The following is a 26,320-nucleotide window of genomic DNA, read 5'->3' as shown; positions in this document are numbered from 1 at the left end:
AAGTTGAGGGTTTAGTTTAAAGCCATTATTATATCTTATACAAATTAAATAAGCAATACAGTTTCCATGCTTAAATGACAAGCAATGACTTAATCTTCTATTTCTATATATACAAAATCCACTAATGCTATAATTGAGGGTAGGATTTGATCTGGACCAATCACCCTTTTCTATATAGTAAAAAAATAAAAAATAAAAATCCCTAGAGGTTTAGTTTTGTTGAAGGAACCAATGGCAATGCCTAGATCCAGGGGAATCTAAAAGGCTGTTCAAAATTCTTCCTTATGAAAAACATGTTGTAAGGTTCATTGGGAACAAAATTATCATCTTAATTAAATATATTTATGCTTAACTAATCCATCAACTCTTTCTTTATTTCATCCAAACCCTCCTTTCTTTTTTAGACCAATAATTGGTATCATTAAGGGAATAATTGGCATATTTACCTATAAAAGTAGCAGATCACCATATGCACCTCTTTCATATTGTAATAGTATGTAAATTTTGACACATTTATATACTTTAATCATATTCATATCATTTCCTCTTATCTAAAATATATCATAACTTGCATTAATAAAATAGTAATGTCCTCAATAATGCTGGTCATAGATATCTAAAATGCTTTATATATAACAACCTAATTTCTTAAAAAAAATACTAATATTTAAATCTGTAGCTTTCTTTATTTTATTTTATTTGGGTTAAACATTTTGCAATTTTAGGGTAGCTTTTAGGATACATAAAACAGGCATTGATTTGTATGTCTAGATACAAAGTTTGGGACATTGCCAACAGAGAAACCTCACCTAATATAGGGGATTAAGCCCTTAAACATGAGCTATACTGTGCAATTCTTTTACCAGTTTAGAGTTACGTTTTTATAATTTTAAAAATTAAATTAAATTTTTATTTTTAAATTTTTAATATTAAAGTATAATTTTATCATGCACCCAACTTTAAAATTTTATAAATAATAAAGGGTGAAAATATAATTGAAAGTAGGAAATCGTAACAAAGGAAAAAGAATAAGAAATGAGGGCATGGGGGGTTTAGGTGATGACAGGGAAATGGATGTTGACCTATCAACAAAAGGGGATAATTCCAAACAAATCCATCTCAGGGAGTAAAAATTATACAAGTGGGTTTTGGCTTGTTGATCATTATTTTATTAATGTTTTAGTTGGGATGGTATGAGGCAGAAGATTAAAGAAATGAAGGCCATTATTTGTGAAAAGTAAACTCACATCTCACCTCACAATTTGAGATCTATATTACTATAATAATCAACAAAACCACCCACTTTTTTTTTTTTCTTTATTACCTTTCTCCTTTTCCCCTTTTTATTATGAAACAAAACCTTGTGTTATCTAATTTTCAATTCTTGAATTAAGTGCTGCTATCCATTTGTTTTTCATAAAACAACTCCCATTCTATATCAATAAATTATTCTACATCAACTTAATCATTCATCTATTATTCACCATTTAATTCCATCCCTAAATTTTATAATATTTTCTTTGAGTCCTTAAAGCATATGATTCAAGTCTTTCCATCAGTTTAGCCGTTAATCTAAGCATTAATGTTAACCTTGATCGAATTATAAATACGTGTGTAATTATTGCACAAACAGTTTAGATTTAACATGTTGAAAAAAATAAAAAAAAAATATTAATAAAATTTGAGAAGACTAATTTTTAACACATTATATCTAAACTATCTATACAGTAGGTACACGTATGCCTAGAATTTGATTCACGTGCTTTAAATATACTTCATGTTATATCTGAGTTGGCATTTTATTGATGGTTAGATTGGCAAAAGGAGCTAAATTGACACGATACCCATACTTTAAGAACCCAATTAAAATATGTTAAAGTTTAGAAACCAATTTAGAACCTGAACAGTGGTTTGGGGCTATATTGTGAAAATAACCCAATTGTATGATATGCATCCATTTATTATTAAGAGTACTTTGCAGGGGCTGAAGAGGTCCATAAAAAGGACCAATGAGAAAGAACAGGCGGTTAAAGAGAGAGAGTGGAGTAGGAGTCAGTGATTCTAGTGGGTTCCTCTAGACAATAATTTTTTAGATTGTTTTTATTTTATTTTATTTGAAATTTGAAATTTGTTTTTAAACTCAAAACCATCTCACACTAAAAGAAAAAAAAATAACAGAGGGGTCAGGCCCTGAGGTCTGCAAGGACAAGATTTTGTGTAGTACCATGATAAAAAAGAAGAGTTCCAAAATCTGATACAAGTTCTTACAACTCTTCCAACACAAGGTGTTGTAATAAAGCAAAAGAAAAGATCCACACACACCCATCAAAGGATCAAAAGTTGCAGAGATAAGAGAAACAAATACTGGAGCTTTTTTCATCTTTTGTCTCTCATCAAAAGAAAAGAAAAACCTTCCTTTCTTATTTTCTTTTGTCTTCCTTAAAGCTCATAAACCAAGTTGAGGTAAACAAACAAAACCAATGGCAACTTTGGTTTTTTTTTTTTTTTAAAGCCTGAGGTATTTGAGTTTATTCATTGTGCTGCAACATGTTTTCATATAGCTGCTTCTGGTTTGGAGAATGGTGTAAAGAACAAGTCTTGCATGGCGAACCATAGAGTTGGAGAGACAGGTTTGACAGACTCGGGACCTTCTTCCAATCACCACCACCACCACCATAATATTCCTTATGCTGTTCTTCATGGAATGAATGTCCCCCAAAGTTTCATGTATGTCTTTTTAATTTTTTTTTTTTTTTTTTTGCTGTTATATTTGTTCTTGCTTATGGACTATGGGCTGCCAATTCTGGTCTCACAGGCATCAAGAAGGGCCTGCTTTTGATTTTGGAGAGCTTGAAGAAGCAATTGTGCTGCAAGGAGTTAAAATTAGAAACGATGAAGCTAAACCACGTATGCCCTTCACTCCTCCTATTATTAACTTATTTATTTTTTAGTCCCGACGTAGCTTAGCTCAAAGAGAGAGAAAGAGAGAGGAACGAGAGGGAAAAAGTAGGGGTTACTATTTCCAACACTGTAATCATACTAAAGCAAGACACTTGAATAGCATGAGGATACAAACATAGAAAATATGACCTGTTTAGCATAGTTTTATTACTGACTCCATAACTGTAAAAAAAAAAAAAAAGAAAAGAAGAAGCAGGCAGGCTGTATGGGTTTGAATATATGATATATGGATATGGTTGAAAAATGTTGCTTTTGGTGATTCTGTGCAGCTTTATTCACAGCAGGCAGACCAGCAGCTACCCTGGAGATGTTCCCTTCTTGGCCAATGAGATTTCAGCAAACCCCAAGAGTAGTTTCTTAACCCTTTTTTTTCACCTCCTTTGACCAGTACTTGAGAGAGTTGACAAATTATATGTTTTGGGATTATGTATGTAGGGAAGTTCAAAATCAGGAGGGGAAAGCACTGATTCAGGATCAGGAGTGAATACAATCTCAAGCAAAACTGAGAACCAGGTTGAGCCAGAATCACCCATCAGTAAGAAGACATCTTCTTTGGATCAACAACAACAGGTAGATATGGCAAGTGATATCTCAAGAACAGGGACATCACATAATCAATCAGCTGCTGCAAAAACACCCCAAGAAAAGGTCCTTTAATCATTAATAATCTCTCCCCCTAACCCAACTTCTCTCTCTCTCTTCCTTCTCATATCCCCAACAACTCAGGAAAAAAGTTGGTATCATTTTTTGTTATTATTACTGTATTGATTTTGATCCTTTCTCTCTGTGGGCCTATCTTTTATTCACAGATCCCAACAAACCCACAGAAAATCAAAGAATTCAGAGTTTTTCTCTTTTCTTTTCTGATCCCTGAACGATTTTCTGATGAATGTCTGACATGAAAATAGAGAGAGAAACACACAAATTACACACTGGAAAGCTAAGAAAGAATCTCTAGTACCTTTTTTTTCATTATAAAACCATGACCCCACTTTCCTCAATCCCTATAAATATAACCTCCTGTAGAAATCAGTTTTGGAATTAGGAAAAAACACACACCCAAAGATCTACAACCATTAAGCCTGAGAGAAAACCTAAATATAATGGCGGATTTTGATGATTTTTGTTACCCTTACCATGTTCATGATTACATGTTGCAAGAACAAGAGTCACATCGCCTTCAGCAATCACCAACTCTTCCCAGAAACTTTGTGAGACCATTCTTAATCATTTTATTTCTATTTTTTTATTTCTTAGTTTCATAGCCTACCAAACAGCCAAATGCTCTCATTTTCCTGACCAACTTCTTGTCTGTGCTTGATAAGAATCTTTTAAATCACCAACCACTCCTTCTTCTTCTTCTTCTTCTTTTTATCATTTATTATAATTATGTATTAAATGAGTATTATTTCCTCTTATTATACACCTGTTAATACATACGCTTTTCTATAATGTTTCAGAGAAGGGGTTCAACTTCTGAGAAACAGCTTGATGCTAAGGTACAAAAGCAAAAAAAAAAAAAAAAACCATTTTTTGTTTCTTGTTATTCTCTTACTTTTATTTTAGTTAAATCTGTTCAAAATGTTTTTTTCTTTTCAGACACTGAGACGTTTAGCTCAAAACAGAGAAGCTGCAAGGAAAAGTCGTCTTAGAAAAAAGGTTGTTACATGAATACTTTAAAAAAAACATTACATGCAAAACACTTGCATGGAGTTGCTTTGTTACCTGTCTTAGAAACTGAAAAATTTTTTTCTTCCTTTTTGTATGTCTAAAACAGGCTTATGTTCAACAACTAGAATCAAGTAGAATAAAGTTAACTCAACTTGAACAAGATCTTCAGAGAGCACGATCTCAGGTTTTCTTTCCCTTTACAGAAAAATCATTTTTTTCCCAGAAAAAGAAACTATTTCTTTTGTTTATTATTTCTTTTGAGTTTTGTACAATAGGGATTTTTCTTGGGAGGTTGTGCCGGTACTGTTGGGAATATCAGCTCTGGTAAGTTCCTTGGAAAAAAAAATAATTAGTGTTTTTTTTTGGCACTGTTTATTTTACCAAAAAGGACTTTTATTAAAATGGGAATGTATTTTCTGTGATGTGTGGTTTTTAAAATTTTAAAAAATTGAATATTATATAAATTTAAAGTCAATTCAAAAACTTGGATACAATGTATCTTTTGTTTATAATTTGTTCTTTGTTAAATGACAGTTAGTCATTATATTTACTGAATCTGTTAGTCAATTCTGATGGATATATATTCTAAAATTTGACCATAAAAATTGTAAATTCTTCAGAGTCTGGTTAAATGATACTTATCCTTTATATCAATTACAAAATGTCAAAGAAAATAGTAACCCTTGTAAGCTGACATATTGTAAAGGTTGTTTGGCCTTTTACTAACATTAGAGTTCAAACACATAGTAAATGTATGAATTTGTTCAGCCATTGTTATGAGCTTTTCCACTTTCAGCAAAACAAAACATGCCCCTTTTCGGACTGCATATAGTAATTGGGAGGATATATATATATATATATATATGCATACAGACACGTGTGTGTTATTTCATTACCATTGTCGTGTTTCTTTGATTTAGGGGCTGCAATATTTGACATGGAATATTCGAGATGGTTAGAAGATGATCAGAGGCACATGTCGGAGCTCAGAACTGGATTAAATGCACACCTTTCGGACAGCGACCTTCGGATAATCGTAGACAGCTACATTTCACATTACGATGAAATTTTCCGGTTGAAGGTAGCCGCCGCAAAAGCCGATGTTTTTCACCTTATAACCGGTATGTGGACCACTCCGGCGGAGCGCTGCTTCCTTTGGATGGGAGGTTTCAGACCCTCCGACCTCATCAAGGTTTGAACTCAGCCAGTACTACATTAACAATGTATGCTAAATATGCATGCCCTAAGGAGGGGAAAAAGACCATGTTTATATTCCCATGGATGACTAGTTCTGATATATATATGTGTGTGTATTTTTAATGAATGAGCAGATGTTAATATCACAATTAGACCCATTAACAGAACAGCAAGTGATGGGGATTTACAGCCTGCAGCATTCTTCACAGCAGGCAGAAGAGGCACTCACCCAAGGCCTGGAACAACTCCAGCAGTCTCTCATCGACACCATTGCTGGCGGCCCGGTCATCGATGGAATGCAACAAATGGCTGTCGCCTTAGGCAAGCTTGCCAATCTTGAAGGCTTCGTTCGCCAGGTATTTAAATTTTATCATCACTTCACAAGCTGATTAGCTAGTTTGACAGTTAGGTTACATTGTCAGATAAAATTACGGTGCTTGAAAATGATTTGTTGAACTTGTTGATCAATAGAAATCATTTTTAATGTGGGAGATATATATATATATATATATTGCTTTATCTGTAAGAAGTCCATGGCAATGTTGAAAGCTATGGGTTTGATTGGGTATTTTTATCTATAAAAGTTTCTATCAAAAGGTGGCTCGATAATGACATCTTTTGAAATAAAAAACCCTAGCTTTAACAATCAATGGAAAGTCTTGATTGATTTATTTTATATTGAAAGAAAAATAAAAGCCGACTCTTTACTTTTGTTTAATGAATGATTGGAAATTTTGAAAATAGACCCAATCCTAAGACAAATTCCCATGACTTTCAACTTTCAAATCTTCTGAAATTTCCAAGTCATGCATATCAAACTTTTTCATGTGATTTAAACATCCTCAAACTCCAAGCTCATATCCCTATATTCACGTGTAGAATTAACCTTGTATTTTGTGATGTAGGCTGACAATTTAAGACAGCAAACCCTTCATCAATTGTCTCGGATATTAACGGTGAGACAAGCAGCACGGTGTTTTCTGATGATCGGAGAGTATTATGGACGTTTACGAGCACTCAGTTCTCTTTGGGCCTCTCGTCCTCGAGAGTAAGATCTCTTAATATCTTTATATACTACATATTGAAACCCTAATGAAAATATAAGCATATATTAACCATAATTTTCAAATTAGTCATAGTCTTCCTTTTAAATTTGGGAACTTGTACTTGTCCTTTTTCAATTTTTTTTTCCTAAAAATAAAATGTTTGTAGATGATAAAATTTAAATATAAATATACATATCGTGCAAGGTTTACCTACTTTTTAAACAAATATTACAATTTTAATATATATACAAATTCTAAACTTTCTATACAATTATTTATAGTTATCAGCTCAGCTAGAAATTAACTTTTAAAAGAAATTATAAAATTCAATTTTTGTTAGTTTATATACATATTTGTTTATATTAATTTATATGTAATTATTAATTAGTTTGTATGATGTAGGAGCATGATGAGTGAAGATCACTCATGCCAAACAACAACAGAGCTGCAAATGGTCCAACCCTCACAGAATCATTTCTCAAACTTTTGATTTAAGAAGAAAAGAAAAAAGGGTTGGGGAGGGGGGGGGGGATTCCCAGCAGGCAGCTACTCATATGATGTTAAAGCAATCAAAACCCTGTAATTTCCACGATGAAAGCTTTCCATGCAAAAAATATATTATTATATATATTGGGTTTCATCAACCTACTTAAGTTAGAGGATATCTTAGGGCTTTCTTTTGCTTTTTCTTTTTTAATCTTTTAGTTTGTTTTTATTATTAAGTTTATCCATGTAAATGAAAAAAAAAAATCAATTTTAATGTGCACAAGGGAGCTAGCTATCTCTCTCTCCTTTCTTTGAAAGAAATTAAATTATTAGCAATGAACAATCAAAGTTAGAAAAATGCACTGCATAGATATATTAAATTGAATTTACAAGGACTATAAAAAACGAGTACTCCAAATTCAAATTTGACTCAAATCTAAAAATACTTGAATTTAAATAATTTGAAAATAAGAAGATGAAAAAAATTTTCATTTAAAGATTAAGAAGGGTCGTGGAGTCTAAATTTATTGTATATCAAAACCTTTCACCCGAAATCGCTCGTATCTGTCCGTTAGTCATCTATACATGTGTACACATATATAAGATGAATATATTAAGTCACTTTGTCTCCTTGACTTTAGTAGGTGCCTCTTCAATGATGTAGAAAGCTAAAATGAAGAAAGAAAACACACAAGGGTTGACAGAAATAGAGGCAAAGACTGAAGCCCTTGTCTTCTTGCAAGAACATTAAGAATATGTCATCATCAAAAGTATATAATTTTATACAATTTATTAATGAATCATAAAAAAAAAGAAAAGAAAAAGAAAAGGTGTCATTATTGATGTAAAAATAGAGAAGAAATTGTGGGAAAGGAAGAGTGAAATGTGGGGATTCTTTTGTTTCTCTTCATTTAAACAAAGTGGTTGTGAAGGAAAGAACGGTTGCACTTTATTTTTTATTTTCAAAATTATCAGTAAACTAAAAGGTGGAAAGGACCAAATAGACATATATAATAGATAATTAAAGACATGCATGGGTGTTATTGTTGAATAAACTTGGCAGTGGGAAAAAGAGAAAGAGGTTTGTAATGTAAATAAAATAGACATTTAATAGAAGTGGTTGGCAGATGTTTTATTTTTAATGGAGAAAAAAATGAGACAGACAGGGAGACATTTGTTTCCTTTACCCTAAAATAATGTAGCAACTTCTGGGTTAAGTTAATTGAATGGTGGCCAATAACATTGGGCATTTTTAAGTAATTTTATAATAATAATAATAATATTAATTATATTACGTATCATATCTATCTCGATTTAATCAAACAAAACAAAATATATTGTTTTTGTTGGAAATATTTAAAATTAAAAATAAAACTACCTTACAAAAAAAAAAATCAAAAAGGAAATTATTAAAAAAAAGTTTCCTACCCATTTTGAGGAATGGAATTTGGCCATATACTCTAATATAAGAAGAGAAAAGAAAAACACCACCCTGTCAATGGATTCTGCCATTGATAGAAAAATGGCATAATGCCATCTACAAAGGAAACTAATTAATAAATGGCAATGGCTTTTAAATGGCGGTAGCCATTTTAATGGTATTGGCATAAAGCCATTGAAAAAAATTTAAATAATGGCAGTTGGACATTTTACATGAAATTCACGTATAGGTGCTGTGAAACATACATGCCTTTCTCCACTCTTTATGCTGTAACTTTATTAATTTAATTCCACATGATAATCTTCATTTTTTATATAACAATTAAATATTACTATTATTATTAGTATATAATTTTGTGTTTTTGGCCTATTCGTGAAGAATACGAATGGTGCATATTTATTTTTTCTTGGATAATAGGAAATGGATATAATAAAGAAATTGAAACAGCATGCATGGTGCATGCAATATTGTATCAAATGTTTGCCATTGTCAATCACACGTATTGACTAGAATATTATGATTATTTTGGTCCATTCAAATATTTTAAATACATAACCAGTCATGCTAAAATAACATATTGACGATCAAAATTTAATAAAAAATTAAATTAAATCAAATAAAAATTTAAACATAAAAATACAAAAAAAATTGAAATATTTGAAGAGATTAGGTATTAGGGTCTCGACCTTCTCCTGATATCTCCTAAATGGATTTATAAACAATAACATGACCATAAACTACGATCCATTTAAATTACCTAAACCAATTTATATTAATATTAATCAAATTTTAAATAATTATTGAACCAATATTTACTTAAACATATGCTTTACATGCTTTATTACAACATTATCACAACATTCTAGTCATAGAATGAAAAATATTACTAACAAAATAAGTAATGTAAATATATCTATTTGATTAATTAAAAATATAAAGACAATATTTAACTAAAAGTAGCGATGAATGTATAATTAAAGGTGTCACCAAATTCATTACATTGCAAATTTTAGTAAGACTAAATTAAAAATTTTGGAGGAGTTAAATATGATTTTACATTATTTGTAAGTAATGATATGAAGATAATTTAAAAATGTTGGGGGGGGGGCAAATGAAATTTTTTCCATTTTGTTAAACAAACATTCCATTGCTTTAGAGAGACTTGAGAAAGCTACTCCAATGAAGATGCTTTTATTCATGTGAAATTGAATTTTTAGGAATTGAATGAGGTTTATTTATTATAATATTTTACTTAGACAAAAACATTACTTTATAAAAGATAACATGGTTTGAAAGTAAATGCACACCAGCACACCCGGCTCGAGATTTAAATCCGATTCGATTTGTGTATATCTTTATTTAAAAGTAAGATAAGAAGATATAGATAAATTTTATAAATTGGAAAAGAAAAATTTTATCAATAGAGTTTGAACTTTAGTCGTTGAGGTGTTAATACGAGACTTGAATCATCATTTTCTTATGTTATTGACAAGAAGATTTACATATTAGATTAATTTTAATTTTAAACCATGCAAATCTTATAATTTTTAAGTGGATTAATTTTGATTTATTTTACATTGCATAATGACCTATTTATAGTTTTCCATTTTTTTTTGAAGTTTATAGTTTTAGTTAACATCAATAATCTTTTTAGTGTTGTTGAGTAATTTTCCATTGTGTCTCATTAGAGGGGACAATAGAATATTTATACACATAGCTATTGTTCATAGAATTGACATTCCTAGCAGACTCTATGCATGCTGAATACGTGTATTATTCTAGGCTGCCTGTTGGACACTCCTTGGGCATCTGCGAGTTGAGATCGCAAGCTTCCCCTGTCATGAGCAAGCAGGATCCGCGAGCTCCTCTTACGAACATCCCTTGCGAGCTTCATACTATAAGACTCGCCCGTATCCATCTGGTGGGCTCTATTTGGGTAGCAGATAGGTGACCCAAACCTTATCTGATTTCTTAGTTGATGATCATAAGAACGTAACAAGAGTCAGCCTTAACTTTTAGATCTTTAAAATAACATTAAAAGTAACGAGTGAAAATGTGGGTAAATGCATATATATATATATATATATATATATATAATCTTACGTATATGTGTGTCATTATTGGCATGCTTTTTAATTATTTTAATATTTTAGATTATTATATAATTAAGTGCATAAGCTGTTGAACTTATCTACCTATTTACTTTAATGCATAGCGTACGTCCTTTTAAAATGATGTCTTGAATCTAAGCCCAAATGCTGCTTTCCACATTACTTTTCTATATAAACAGTAATGATGGGGTTGAAATAAAAAAAAAAAAGGTTTATTCTACCTTCAGTCCCTGTACTCTTTAAACTTTTAAAATTTCTTTTTTATTTTTCATTCTCTTGATAGAGGTGAAAATTAAAGTCTAATTGATAATAATACTATTAATGAATTTACATTACATTGGAATATGTGTTGTTTATCTCCACCACATAGAGATCTCGCTATGTTAACCTCGCATAGGATCTCGCCAAGCATTGTATAACTACAAACATGTGAACTGTACACAATCTACATGTAACCTTATGTGCCCCACACTTATCCCACAAAACTCGGGGCTATATAAGCTACCCTTTTGATCCAAATGAGAGAGGGCTGTTCTCTCAACACTAGCATAATAAGAAAGAAGAGAGCTCCTTTCCTCTTGGAAGACCATCACAAGCTTCCATACCCGTCAACATCTTCAACCATCATCCACCTATACGGCTCTCAACCTCTAGATGAACCGTCAACAATATTGTGATATTTTAATATTCAAATGTTAGAGTTAAGAAAATAAAGTTTAATGGATAACCCATTTAAATTTAGCAAAAGTTAATAACAATGTTGTTAAATGAATTTTAATTTTCAAACAAGTAAAAGGACTAATTTTCAAAATTTTGAAAGAGTAGATGACCGAAGGCATAATTAGACCTAGAATCAATTAATTCTGTTGTTGATTAATAATATATACAGAATTAGAGTATATGAATATGAATAAATCTGTTCTTTTTTTAAGAATATATGAATTATTTATACATATAATAATATTATATTTAGGATAGAATTGTTTTTTGTCAATTAATAAAGTATTGAGTGGAGTAGTAAAGTAAATTATATTTGTAATGAGAAATACAAAGTTTGAATTTTAAAGACTACATTATTAAGAGGATCAATTAAGGATCTTAAAATAAACCATAAAATAGAGAATATTAAAATAATATATTTTTTATAATTAAATTTGAATAAAAATTTATTCCAAGTTTTGTTGAATATGGATGGGACTACCAAATAAATACTAAAATATGGTAAGAAATTGATTTAAATTAGATAAAAAATGTAACAAAATTATAGTCATAATATTTTAATTAAAATTTAATAATAGTGATAAGTTTTGTAGCTTTTCAAAAGAGGTTGAAGTATTTCATAGATAAATTCCATTGATTTAATTGGGCTGATTTGGCATTCACCAAAATTATCTTGCATTAAAAAAGAAAAACAAAAGGAAGAGGAATATATTTTAGATAATCACATTTATATTATCTTTCATAACTATTGATTAAATTGGTAGTAGTCAATGTTTGGTTTTGTTAATGTGTCTTAATTATTTTCTATAAATTTTATTCATTCAATGTATTACAAACAATATATTAAAGAATTAAGTCATTTTGAATAATTAAAAAAAGAAGGAATTTTATGAGTTAATAAAAGAAGAAGAATAATATGATATTAAAAGTAAATAACATAAAAGTGTGAAAAATGGTTATTATTTTATTTTTAAGAATATTAAATATAAAATTTGGAATTAAATAAAATGATATTTTGAAATTTAAATTTGTTTATTTTATAGTGAAATTACATGTATTAAGTGAAATAAGATAAATAATTTCAAGTCCTAATTTAAATCCACATTTTTTACCTCATTATTGTCTTATTATTATTTTCTTTTATTTCAAATATATTTATTTATTTCCTAAGACATTTTAAAATTATTTACTAAAATATGTTTCTTTTATAGGTGTAAAAGTTAATGTAAAATTTAAATGCAATGATTTCCGAGTCCCTTGGGATTAAGGAGAACTTTTTATTTTCACGAATGTAGAGAGAAAAAAAGGGAAGAAAAGTTCGACTAACAAAATTGACCTCGACACCATAGTTGTCAATGGTCACATTAGGTTTTGTAATATCTAGGGGTTCTACATCCTTTCTTTTTCTTTTCTTTTTTTTTTTCTAATTTAAATGGATTGAGATTTGTGTATATTCTTAACTTGTTAAGGCGATCAACAGGGGTGAAGGAAGGTGGTAGGGGCCCTAGCCCCTCAAAATAAAAAATTGCTGGCTTAATTTTGTAAAATTCATAAAAAATTAAATTAATATTTGGTAAAATTATAGTTTGCTCTCAAAAAATACTAAAATTTTGATTTAGTCCCTTTTGAAAACCATAAAGTCATAAGCCAATACAATAACAAAATTACATTTTAGCTCTCACAAAAATATATAACTTAATCTCAAACCTTTAAAAAAAGTTCTAACTTTACCCTTGGTGATCAATGGGTCATATTCCTTGGGTTCTAGATTTTTGGGATTAGGACAATTGAAGTTCAATTAATCCTCTCAATAGAATCTTCTCTATTCAGAATAGATGGGCGATACCTCCTCACCTCGTAACTCGCCACATGCGAAATCTTATAATAAAACAATGTCAAAAAGCCATCATACTTGAAAGCTTTAGTAGGGTCAATATCTTTAAAGGCCTGAGTTATCTCGTCTTGCTTAAAAGTCTCCTTTGACATTTGATTCATCTCACTTGTTATACTTTGCTCCACTCCCGCTAATATATGAGATGAATCACCCTTCCAAGGCGATGTAAACAAGTCTTGAAGATAAGTAACAACAATTTCTCCCAAGTGGTCCTCATTCTCCACCCATTGGCCATTATCATCCTCCAACCCCCATATCCTATTGTTTTGCATTCTTTTAGAGACAAACTGATGAATAAACCTTATATTCCTATCACCATACTTGAGCCAATTCGTTTGTGCTCTCTGCTCCTAATACATCTCTTTATCCGCCTTCAGACTCAAATCAAATTTTACCTCCATTATCTCTTCCAAAGCAGCGTCATCCGGTTCCAATGCATTCAACCTGTCCAACTATCTCTCAACATTTTCCCTCACCACATGAATTCTCCAAAATCCAAGTTGACTCAAACAGAAATTGTCTCCTTCGTGGGATTTGATCACCACAATCTCCTGTGTTTATCATAACCGAGAAATGATCTGAGAAACAATGAGGGAGATGACTCACTGGATATTGCGGAAACAAGTCCCACCACTCTATAGTAGCAATGCCATGATCCAAATGCTCCCTAATGTTATTATGGCCAACCTACCTCGTTACCATGTAAATCACGGCTCATGAAAACTCAAAATCAAAATATAATTTAAATATGACATAAGAGTATAAATTTTAAAAAATAAATATAAAAATAAGATTATTCAAATATATAATTATTTAAATATATATTAATATCTATACCTATACATGGATTTTAGAAATCAAAGTTGATTCTATATAATTTGAATGGTTATTTAATAAAAAGAAATTGAAAATTTTAATTCAAATCTTTTTAATAGTTTAATATTTCAAATAATAAAAAGAATTATTGAATTAAGTAAAGTTAAATCTAAATTAGTTATTGAATGAAGAAGTTGAGAATCTACACAAACCTTGACGAGTGTCCATATGCATTTAAATTAAAATTAATTTCATTAAAATTTTTGTTAACATTTAATAATAATATTTTTAAAAAATAATGACACGAAAGTCCTTAAAGCTCGTCCAAAGTTTAATGTAGTTACTGTGTAATTAAATAATGAAAGTTATTCTATACATTCCTTGTTGAACTCCTAGCCCTAGGTAGGGATAATTGCAAGAGAGGGAAGGATGTTCAACTTTGGGGTGGAAGAAACAGTTGGATCTGCACTAACTCTACACTGTTGAACCATATTGCTTCAAATCTACCTTCATCCTCATCTCAACAGCTGGGATCAAAATAAGTCCCTTAGATCTCTTGATACCAACAGAACCTCAGATTTCCTTAGTACAACACTTTCCATACAGGGAGGAGATGACAAAATAGTGTGGAAAGCCGACCACAATGGGGTCTTTACGCTTAAAAATGCTTATTCCTGTCTTTTCCAGGGGAGCTCCTCCATTACTCTCCCTCAATCTCAGCAAATTGCCTAGTTAATCTTTGGCAACTTAAAATTCCTTTCAAAATCATCGTTTTCCTGTGGAAGATTTGTAATAATTGCCTCCCCACTAAAGACCTCCTCTCGAGATGCCTTTCTACTAATGATAATCTCTGTCCTCTATGCAAAGAAGATAAGGAAACCCCTGAGCATCTCTTCTTAAATTGTAGCTTTGCTTGGGCAGTTTGGTTTGGTTCCCCTCTCACACTCCGATCCAACTCTCTTACCAACACATCCATCTCCAGCTGGATTCTACAATGGCTTCAAGGAAATTGTATCAACTCCCAAGATTCAAGAAACTTCTACACTACTTCAGCTTGTACCCTTTGGATTATTTGGAAATCGAGAAATGAAGGCATAGTCGAGGATCTAATCCATGTCCTATAGGTGCTCTTATAAGAATTTCTGATCTCTGCCATTCTATTCTTAGCATATTTTTCAGACTATTCAACAAGGACTCAACCTTCTCTCAGCTTTGGTGATCACTTCTCCCAATGATATCTATCGTTAAGCATTATTAAAAATTGACAAAATGATATGATTGTAGGAGCAGCCATTGTTCAGAACTCAAATGGATTCCAATTGATGTCCATTCGAAGCTTCAAGTTTGCTACCAAACTTCAGGCTAGAATTCTTATCTTATGCACTATTCTTTTGTCCCTTAGGTATCACAATATTTCTTCTTGTAGATTGCTGGATAGAGACAAAAATTAGATCAACATCATTCTCGAACGCATCAAAGCAGGGTGAAAACTTCAACCAGCTCAGAACCTCCTGCAATTTGTAACCATTGGTCAGAAACAAGAGGACAACCACAAAGAAGAGAAACAGTGAAATGAGCAACATGTGCTTCAAAAGCTTTCATTAGTTTCTCTTAGCCATTAATGCTTTTCCTTAATGATGTACCAAAAAAATAAAACAATAAACTTTTGTTTTGTTTTTGCACGAAATGATGCCACATGTTTACAATTAAAAAAGTTCGAATAAACTTTGAAAAATTATTTGTTTGTTTTATCCCTTTTAAAACCATTAAATATTTTATATTAAAATACTATTATTATTTCCTTTATTTTAGACCAATAAGGAAAATTTATAACTACAATAAGGAAAACTTATATTACCGCTAATGTTGATTTAATTATTTTTATTTAGGAAAAGTGGTTCTTTTATTTTTGGTGCTTACAACATTTCTTCATGCTTTGTTAATGAGTTTTTTTATCACTACAATGTATCGGGTTGGTTTTAGTGGCCGAGGCTACCACTTTCTATGATTGAAATGTTCTTTTGATGTTTTTTTTCATGGTTTTATGATGGCATTGGATACATGATAATGGAAAAACTTGTTAAATCAGAATTGTATATTCCTTCTAATGAACTTAAGTGACAAGCTCATTTATTTCTGGGCAGAGATTAAAGGTGGAAAAGATGGACCGACCAGGAAAGTGGAATAATAGCTAATATATATTGAAAAATGAATCATAATTACATTATCTCAGATCAAATTGCATCAGATAATTAGAAAACCTAAAGGGTCAAGAATATCAGAATGCAAATTTCAAATCTGAAAGATCATCCATTGGTATTTCTAAACCTATGGAATCATGGTCTTGCAAGCCATCCTCATCAAAGTTTAGCCAGGAACTCAGATCTTGAGGACCAAGCTCATTTGGAACACCCAATTCTTCCATTGTATCCAACTCGTTTAGTTGCAAGTTCCCAAAATCCATGGGTTCCTCTACTTCTTTAGTTGAACTCCCGCGATTCTTACCTGGAGATGATGCCCTACCATTTCTGGAACTTGATAAATTATTATTCTTTTGCTTGGCTTTTGCTTTCATCTTCCGCTCATCTCTGCTTTCACTTCTCTTTCCGTTTGCTCCTCCAACTTTGCCATCAAGTGTTGTTGATGTTACCCTAGAAGATGCACTACCAACAACCTCATCAATAAGTACTTCCCTCTTCCTCCCTTTGTTGTGAATGCCTGGATGAGCATCCGAAGTATCAAACCTCTCAAAAGTACTCGAAACAGCACCTGAGGCAGAGGTGAAATCAACATGAATAAGCTGCTCAACAGTTATTCGGGACATGTATCATATTCCCCCGCTCAAAGAGCTTCTCTATATCATTAAATAAGTAAACGAGACATGATACATTTCTTTTTCCTTCTCATAGAGAGAAATTGCAATATCAGAAAAGAAAGAATTTTCGATTGCATAATACCCGATCCCCTGGCTTCTGCTTGATGGTTGGAAGTTTCATTACAAATATTACTAGCAGTTCCAGAGCCAATACAATCAACAGACTTCGCTTCATTGCTGCATGGCGGTACAGAAAACATGACATCTTGCAATGCAGATTCGCTAAAGCAACTAGTACCCGTCTGTTCAAATTTTTGACATTTATCTAGAGTTCGCTTGACAAAAGCCAATGCAACTTGTTTTGAAACCTTGCGAACTGCACTTTTTGATGAATTACTCCTACGACAAGCCTGCATAAATTGTTTGTAGGAAGTCAAATCAATTATAATAAACAGCTTGCTCCAAAATGCTTCAGATATAAACAATACACCATTCAACACCATACTACAAGATATTATAACCATTCCTCATGTAAATCAACAATAAAGCATGTCAAAAGGCCTGAATCTGTAAAATTCACCAATAAATTGCCATTACCAGACTAACAATGCATTGGCTACATAGCAAGGAAATGTTCAAGATTATCAACCAAAAAGATGTTTGACAGTTTTCTCTCCATATTGTCAGTTGATAAAAAATGACAAAACTGTTACCAACTTGTTAACAATTCTCACATGCAACCATTCTCACACCTGTAATTATCACAGAGAAACTTGTAAAATCTAGAATTCAGGACATAAAAAAGTAATCATATGGAAGGATGAATGGCAAACAATTAAGCCTCAAAAGTTCCAAGTTAATAATCAGAAACAACAATTGCACAATGGATCACAGAAGTACCAAACGTCTTCTGTAAGCAATCTCAATTAATTGGTCCATTGCGATGTGCTCAATGTTCCTGCAAAGCAGACCACATTACATTAGATGGAGCACAATTTATAAAGTTCATTAATAACAAGATCATCTGTTTATCCCACCTTCTTTCTACATCTCTCCCATTGTCAATAGCTTTATCAATATTCCCCAACTTTTTCTTCTTCTTCTGAATCTGTGAATTAATAGCCAAAAGAAAAAAGAGATTCAGATATGCAGTAAAAATTCAATTTAAAAGCAAAAGGTAAATATGTTATTTAACGAGTTTCATTTTAGCACATAAAGAATAGTTTTCGGTAAATAAATAGCAACAGGATGATGTCCTTAAATGATCAAATTTTGAGATATTTGTGAAAACCAATAACAGTAAAAAACAGCAACCTGCTGATACAGACAATCATTAAGCTCAAAAACATTTTGATTTATAGCTTCCTCTCCCTCTGCCAAATCAGGCTGCAAAAAAGACCAAAAAAAAGGCACTAATCATGTAAGATAGTGGCACAAAACATTTGACATCCAAGATACACATACCTGGAACTGAAGAAAATTTTTTAAAATTAATCAATTCAATGTTAGCATGAAAGAAAACTCACCAAATAATCTGGATAAAGACCGATACTATTCAACTCCAGCAAAAGCTTGTCATCCACACCCATCAACTGATACTGAGAGTCAAGAGGACTGTCAGAAACATTTATTTCTTTATGTTGGAGCTGACCCAGGTCAGTCGAACAGATTTCGCTCACTGGCCCCGTATCCAAGTGTGAAAAGTCATCATCTCCCCACCACCTTTCACTGCTATGTAATGAATTAGACATGCTGCCATTCCTAAATGTATTTGATGCAACACTTACGTCACCAGACAGCCTATCTAACAGAGAGTTCCTCTGACACTGAAAATCTGCATTTGACTCAACTTCAGATTCCATTTTGTCTCTATCTCTGAATTCAACATCCATCAGGTTGCATGAACCACAATGGGAATCATCACTTGCATAGTGAAGGGACATGTTCTTTGCTTCAATGCGGTGGTAAAGCTCGTCGCTATCATCTTCTTCAATCAAAGCAGAAAGTACTCTTTGATATAAAGGAGTAACCTTGTCAAACTTTTTTATATCCAATCTTTCACAGGCAGCATTAGTTTTGGCCATTTCTTCAACAGAATTAGGTGCATCTTTCTGCACAATACCCTGAGGAATGAAAGGAGTTCTTATCAATATTAGCCAACAAAGTTTGATTTAATTTCCAGTTACACTTTCCTTGTATATAGCTGATTAAATAGATCTGGTTTTATGGAGAGAAACATAAGATGATGAAGTTTACCAAAACATTAATTCCATCTCCAAAAATTTGAGACAAACTTTCGTCAAGTTCTTCTGCCAAACTTAGCTGATGCAACATCAAAATAGCAGATAAGGAAACTGTGATGAACTAAACCCCAAAGTGTCAATGAATCATAAATACGTTAGTCACCATGTAGTACCTGTTGCCTGAGGTAAGATGTGTCCTCTGGGCTCACTGAACTAAAAATAGATCCCATTTTCTTCCAAAAAGGACCAGAACAAGCCAGACCTACAGAAACGAGAAACAGATAGCAACTTATACCCCTATAAAAGCTCAATTCACAAAAGGTATTTGATTTTCTTTAGGGGGTTTGGGGGACAGGGGTGGGTAAGGTGGGGTTATCATTGGAAGAGACGCATACTGCTAGAATTCCGTGCAGAAGTGGCAGCTGCAAATAGTTCATCACGATCATCCTCATCAGATTCACCTGAAAATGGAATCCCAAATACAGCAGACACTTTCAGGGATTTTCAACCACATTTCAGCAAGCCTGGCTGTTACAAAGGATGGAGGGACATGCACGCAGATGTGTGATAGAACAATTCCTTCCACTATTAAAAAACTAAACAACAAAACATCTCCACTAAAAGAAAAATTAAACCCATGGAAGAACACATATAACTTGTTGATAGCTAAACTAAGAGCAAAATATTTGTCAAAATGATTACGTCATGTTGCACAGATGAGGTATTACAGTCATGATTGATGTGTTAAGATTGGTAAGAGCTATGCAAAATGAATATATTTCCATCAAAGAGCTATTATAGTGGTGCAATAGACTCAATACTCTTTTATTTTTGAAATATTTGCAGCAAAGTCTCATTGGCCAAAAAGTAGTTAAAATACCTGTGAAATCTGAAGAAACATTGTTTAGCATCGACCCAACACGTGAGGCCTTGCGATCTTTGAGCTTCTTGGAAGGTGGACGACCTGTTTTACTGAACCAAAGAATTTATGACTCATTCATCAGACTTCCAACAACTTAATACTAAAGAGCAAGATAGGAACCTTCTATTTTTATCAGAAGCAGATCTTGTGTTTTGAATTAGCTTGGCGGTTGTCAGATTGTTCAATTTCTCCCTCATAGGATGTACACCTGGCTTTGTCAAGGGTGGTGCACTGCTTCCATTCCTTCCTTGTCTTCGGACTCCATCTCCAATTTCATTTGTATTTTTATTCTTCCTTGTGGGCAATAAGAAAGGCCCAGCTTTTTGAGATGCAGGCAAAGAAACCTCACAACTATCAAATCTTTTCTCTTTTGATTTGCTATCTCCAGCCTCTGATTCTTCACTCTCAGATAACCCAAAAGGAGAAGAAACATTCTCAGGCTCCCGCTTAACTTTTGGAGTAACATTATCTACACTGCTTCCAAGCAGTGATCCACCGGTTCCAATAGATACCCTAGCACTAAAATCAGGTGTTGAAATGCCTTGAGATGAAATCTGAGGTTCAGCATTAGAGACAGGGGACACTAGATTTGCTCTTCTTGTTCGTGAGATTTTATGTGGTCTCTGACCACCCCACTGGGATATGGCATGTGATGAACCTGTAGACATTGGACGTTTTTTATTGCTTGCAACACCCAAAGCTTGGACCTTATTTAAATTTGGCTGTTCCCCCCAACCCTGCAAAGCTCCTGATGACAGGTTAACTTTAGAAGATGAGTCTAACACCATGATAGACCCAGTTCTTGGTGCCCTTGAAACCTTTGCTTTTAGCATTGTACTCGAGCCAGTTGATTGATTTTCCTCCTGGAGACTTACCCTGATGAACAGAGCAATTAAACAAATCAACAATCAAAGAGAAGAACGTCATACATGGTCGATATTAAATGCAAATTTTGATGGATATTAACGACATGAGATTCCTCCCCACACTACAGATTCCTAGAACTAAAACAGTGAACGAACATACTTATTATTTGTTTTTATTACAACCCTCTGCTCTAACATAGCTGCACGATCACGTGGAATTAATGTACTCTCCAATTCATTCCTGAGCACTGTATTGGCATTTGAACCAGAAGCTTCAAATGAACCATCTGACCTGTTAATTCCGCTAACTCCAGGGGAAGATTTTGATCTGCACACATAAAAGAATGAACAAGCTAAGAGTGGTTTTAAGACCCATACATAACATATTTGAAAAACAGAAAAAAGATGGATGAGCATAATTTGTATCTTATAAAGATAGAGTCTAAATTTGAAAATCACTTCCTTAAGCATTCAAAAACGTGACAACAGCAAACAAGCGGTCACAATCTGTATTCTATATTAGAAATTTAGAAATAAAAACAGGTAAAATAGAAACACCAAATTATTTATGATTGACAATCCCAAAAAAAGGGCATGAAGATTTGTCAATCCAAAATATGATGAATTCTTAAGCCAGGAAATTTGTATGGTTGGCCATCACAACACTACATGCTAAGCAATTTTATTTGAAAACCTCAATAGATCTTTTATATGCTAAACAAAATTATGAAGCTCCACACTATGAATAATGACAGCAACAATAAAATCTATACGCAATAAAAATAGTAAAACAGAATGTTTCTTCTGCAATTACTATGACACTGACAGTTTGATCAATAACCATGAAAGCACATCCATAGACAGTCACAAAAGCCAGTTTTTTGTCATCAGCAATATATACATGATTAGATAAGAGATCTAGCTCAAGCCTAAGCCAAACTATATCAACAACTAGGAAGCAAATTCAGTCAACAATCACCTGAAACCCAGTGTATCACATGACCGCAACTTTGATTCAGAACTCAGCTTCAGTTGCATAGCGCGTTTTATGTCTCGACCAGCATTGGCAACTCTATTTCCTACAGCTGCAACAGACCGTTTCCTTTTCATCTTTGTCTCCCATCCATCACCTGGCAGTCTGCGGATCTTTTCTTCATTTTTTGCAGAACCCCCATTAACAGCTGGAAGCAAATCACCATCCTGTTCTATCGTCCCCTGCTGCCTTGGATTCACAGCAGTCCTGTTATCAGCCTGCTCTCATGAAAAAGAAAATGAAGAGAAAACAAGGGAAATACAATTAATGAAGCAAAAGCCAAAAATTAAGAGAAATAAAAAGGATCAAGTCAAACTATGTGTTATGTTTCTGGCCTATTCCCTTCTTTTGAAAAATAAAATAGCACATTCAATCATGGTTACAACCAAAAGAAGGTGACTGAAAGGCAACAAAAAACTTTGCTGAATGTTGAAGAAAAATCAGCTGGTTTTTCTTTGTTCAAGAATGTATGCAAAGAAAGGTTAAAGCAAAATATATTTCAGCAATCACAGTGAAATACAAACCCGTAAATCGGAAAATGATGTGCGAACACGCTTGTTGAGCCCCACAACCTTTGGCCTATCTTCCAATCTTTGAGTCACTATTTCATGAGTGTTTCTATGGATCTGGCTTCCCATCTTTGCAACGCTTGCTCCACTAGTTCTCTCACTCGAAATATCACTTCGTTGCAGCTTCTTTGAGCCTAAAGCTTCTTTATACCTTTCCAATTTAGAAATTGACTCACGTAATTTTTTCACTCTTTCCCTGATAGAAAGACAAAGCAGATTCAATAACCAAACGATGTCAGGTGTCCACAACTCATAAATATCAGGAATCATAACAGTGATAAAGTATGCACAATGTAGAAGAGCAGAAAAGAAAACTATGAGAAGAAGCACTACAATTGATGGCAGGTTCCTTTTGTACACCTGAGAGAAATACTCAAGTGCCAAAGACCTGTGAAGATGTGATGTCTACATTGGACAGAAAACATAGTGTGCACATGCACCATGTCACAGAAAAGAAAGGGACCATACCTGGCCTTTCTTGAGGCATCTTGAACACTTTCCTTAAAATTCTTAAGCTCCTCTGTTGCCACGGGAGGGGAAAGTTTGGAGTGTGAAACTCCAAAAGAGTGATCCTCCGAAGTACTACTGCGAAGTGGAATACCCAGAACCCGGCTCAATTCTCCAGACCGTGTATATTTCTGACTCCCCAATGTAATTGGCTCCAAAGGCAAACACTGAGGCAATGGTGGAATATCCGAGGGTAATCCAGCACTCCCTCGGCCTAAATTATTCCCAGAACTAGACATTTTTTCCCTCTATGTGAATCTCCTGACTTTGAACTTCCAGGTCTGCCCGAATGAACTGAAGATTATTATCCACAAAAGCCAAGTAACTCATTCTTTTATCCCCTTACATACTGTTTAGTTCTTGCCTTTTGCTTTAGAATTTGAAGGCTTGAAAATTAGAAGTTATGACTACTTTTATACAGAACAATTAAGTTAAATGTAGTGTTGCACTTTATTTCTTCGATCATTCTTAATCTTGGTTCTTGGCAACATTTTAAGAAGCAAAGCAACAAGCAAACAGAACCTAAGCAAAATGAATCAACAATTCTTTTGAGCATAAAATTAAACTTAACTTCATATGGAAAAACATATATAAAACATGATCTTTTTTATATACAACGTAAAACCCTAACTATTTCACCCCCCCATATGCTAATTTTTTCAACGAATAAAGCAGTAAACTTTATTTAATTTACGCCATATATAAAAATCCCCATTTAAGTTCAAGTAAATCAGCAAAAAGAAAAACGACCATCTAAAACCCCAAAAAAAAAAAAATTCAAAGAACTTCAAGAAAATGAAATCCGTTTATGATCATAACGTAAGACAAATGAGAAAACTCATTACTTACCTTTGAAACAAAATTACAAATAAAAGAGCGAATTTTTTTTACATTAAGGAAAAAGAAAAGGAAATTAGAGTGTTGAAAGATTCAATTACCTGAGAATCCACGAAGCAAATCGCAGATCAAAATCAGGAAAAGAATTAGGGAAAAAAGATTAAAAAAAATAAAGAAAGAAAAGCGCGAGAGATTATTATTATTATGTTAACGATAATGTGTAAAATATAAAAGTATAAAATTTCCTTTAGCGTAGACTAATAGATTATTGTTATTGAGTAAATTGCACTTCGACCTTTCTAATTTTATAAAATTTACAATTCGCACCTTGATTCTATTTTTCTTGTTTAAAAATATAATTTTGTTTTTGTAATCAAAATTAAAATAAATGATTGTTATTTAGTTCACTTGAGGAGTATTTTTCAAGAAAGTTTCATTTCAAAGTAATTGATATTTCTGTTATTTTCTTTTACTTTTTTTATACATTTTCATGTATATTTTAAACAAATATAGAATATTGTTATTTTTATTCATATAAAATATAATTCTTATTGATGGAAAAATGGAGATGAGAGGAGGAGATGATAGTTCATACGATTTTGAGCATGTTAAAAGGCATGAGAGATGGAATTACCAACTTAATGTGTTGTATTTTCCAGAATAAAAGAGAATAGTAGAAAATACATAAGATTTTTCCAAGGTTAAGGATGAGTATTTATAGGTGAGGGTGACCCTCTCTTAGCTTTAGGTCTTGACACATATATGAAGCAGGTCTTGTCAAAGTTGATCACTGTGGGAGCACGGTAGCCATCTTAAAAGGATTAGGCGAGGTCTCATGTGTGAACCATGCAAGGATGGACATATCACCTATCCTCGATAAGATAGATCAAAAGAACTCCGCATGTTATGCTTTGACGAAGTACAGCTCTTGGCAAGGTAATGTTTGGCAAAGTTATGCCATAATGAGTGATCTATCGTAATTTGATACGTCAAATTAAGCTCTTTAGAACACTTGATGAGTTCGTTCTCAAGCAATTTACAAGTCTTCTCTATGCTTTTTGTTGATTTTTAGTTTTTAGTATTAATGATCTTTTTTTCTTTAGTTTTAATCTTTTTGATACCCAAATTGGCAAAATGGTGTTATTGGATGTCTAATAGTGTATTTGAGTTTGTATAGGGAGGCAACTATGGCCAAACCGTGATGGTGTGGATGTTGTGACACTGAGCTTCCATCACCTTAGAGGAGTAAAACTTCAACGAGAAAACCAACTTGGAGCAGTTTACCGAGCCTATAACAGGCTCGATTTTCAATGGTACCGGAAAAGACAATTTTAGAACCCTATTTTTGTAAACCAGGTTCGTTAATATTGATGTGAAATTTTAGTAATAATAGATAGTGAAGGGTCCCTAAGGGATGTAATTTAAATCAGTTTTACAACTGAAGCTCAAAATTAAAAGTTATGGTTATTTTAGTTTTAGAGACTAAATTGAATAAAATATAAAACTTTATGGGTATCTAAAAAACAAAATTATATAGGTTCATACATATCATGGCATAATATAAAAATGTTTGGTATTGATGAATTATTTAAAATAATTGTTTAGATCAAGAATTGAATCGAATCGGAGATAATCAAGGAAAAGTCAAAATTATTGATTAGCCTTGAAGGTTCATGTAACACCCTATATCTGGCCTATAAGTAACGACCAAGTCTGGGGCTACATCAATTGATATTAAAACAAACCAATCTTTAACCACTTAGAAATTTAATTAAAACAAACAAATCTTTAACCACTTAGAAATTTAACTTTTAAAAATCACATAATTGATCAAACCAAACATAATAGTTCCAACTTTCTAAATGTAATCCAAAATAAACACATAGTAGCATAAATCATTAAAAACACTAAAATAGTTAAGGAGTATTGATGGAGCTCCTGTTACGCTACCCCGCATAAGTTTGTGGGTCACTTGTAATCTAAACAAATATATTAAATGAGTTTTAATTCGATGTGTAACTTACATTCGATAATAAACGGTAGTAACACAGATATATTTTCAATTTCTCATAAATCAATCATTTCTCAGACTTAGATACAGAATTAGAAACAGAGAATATCAGATACTATTGCAGAATAATTCAAATACAGATGAAAATTTCTACCCAACCGTTATACACCATCT

At 32.5% G+C, this 26,320-nt stretch overlaps 2 protein-coding genes across 4 annotated transcripts; one reads left to right on the top strand and one right to left on the bottom strand.

Moving 5' to 3' along the window:
* Positions 1 to 1,988: 1,988 nt before the first annotated feature.
* On the top strand, positions 1,989 to 7,719 carry LOC108454925 (transcription factor TGA9-like). Of its 2 annotated transcripts, none has more exons than XM_017753559.2 (13): positions 1,989 to 2,463; positions 2,562 to 2,727; positions 2,816 to 2,907; positions 3,231 to 3,310; positions 3,397 to 3,531; positions 4,422 to 4,460; positions 4,561 to 4,620; positions 4,739 to 4,816; positions 4,908 to 4,956; positions 5,553 to 5,824; positions 5,964 to 6,185; positions 6,735 to 6,877; positions 7,278 to 7,719. In XM_017753559.2, the coding sequence occupies exons 2-13, from the start codon at positions 2,603 to 2,605 to the stop codon at positions 7,363 to 7,365; spliced, it is 1,383 nt and encodes a 460-aa protein (XP_017609048.1). In that variant the 5' UTR covers positions 1,989 to 2,463; positions 2,562 to 2,602; the 3' UTR covers positions 7,366 to 7,719. The 2 variants fall into 2 exon arrangements, with proteins under 2 accessions (XP_017609048.1, XP_017609047.1); XM_017753558.2 differs by having other exon boundaries at positions 3,397 to 3,609.
* An 8,804-nt stretch (positions 7,720 to 16,523) lies between these two features.
* Positions 16,524 to 24,387, bottom strand: LOC108457094 (uncharacterized). Of its 2 annotated transcripts, none has more exons than XM_017755932.2 (16): positions 24,237 to 24,387; positions 23,260 to 23,579; positions 22,747 to 22,987; positions 22,169 to 22,440; positions 21,350 to 21,517; positions 20,444 to 21,199; positions 20,282 to 20,373; positions 19,797 to 19,862; positions 19,575 to 19,663; positions 19,415 to 19,480; positions 18,685 to 19,281; positions 18,473 to 18,544; positions 18,196 to 18,266; positions 18,059 to 18,116; positions 17,301 to 17,568; positions 16,524 to 17,112 (listed from the first exon to the last, which is right to left on the bottom strand). In XM_017755932.2, exons 2-16 carry the CDS (start codon positions 23,535 to 23,537, stop codon positions 16,622 to 16,624), a joined length of 3,585 nt encoding a protein of 1,194 aa, XP_017611421.1. In that variant the 5' UTR covers positions 23,538 to 23,579; positions 24,237 to 24,387; the 3' UTR covers positions 16,524 to 16,621. The 2 variants fall into 2 exon arrangements, with proteins under 2 accessions (XP_017611421.1, XP_017611422.1); XM_017755933.2 differs by having other exon boundaries at positions 23,260 to 23,592; positions 24,237 to 24,383.
* Positions 24,388 to 26,320: the final 1,933 nt, after the last annotated feature.

Source organism: Gossypium arboreum, chromosome 9 (assembly GCF_025698485.1).
Source record: "Gossypium arboreum isolate Shixiya-1 chromosome 9, ASM2569848v2, whole genome shotgun sequence".
Lineage (NCBI taxonomy): Eukaryota > Viridiplantae > Streptophyta > Magnoliopsida > Malvales > Malvaceae > Gossypium > Gossypium arboreum.
This window is presented reverse-complemented; position numbering and strand designations above follow the sequence as displayed.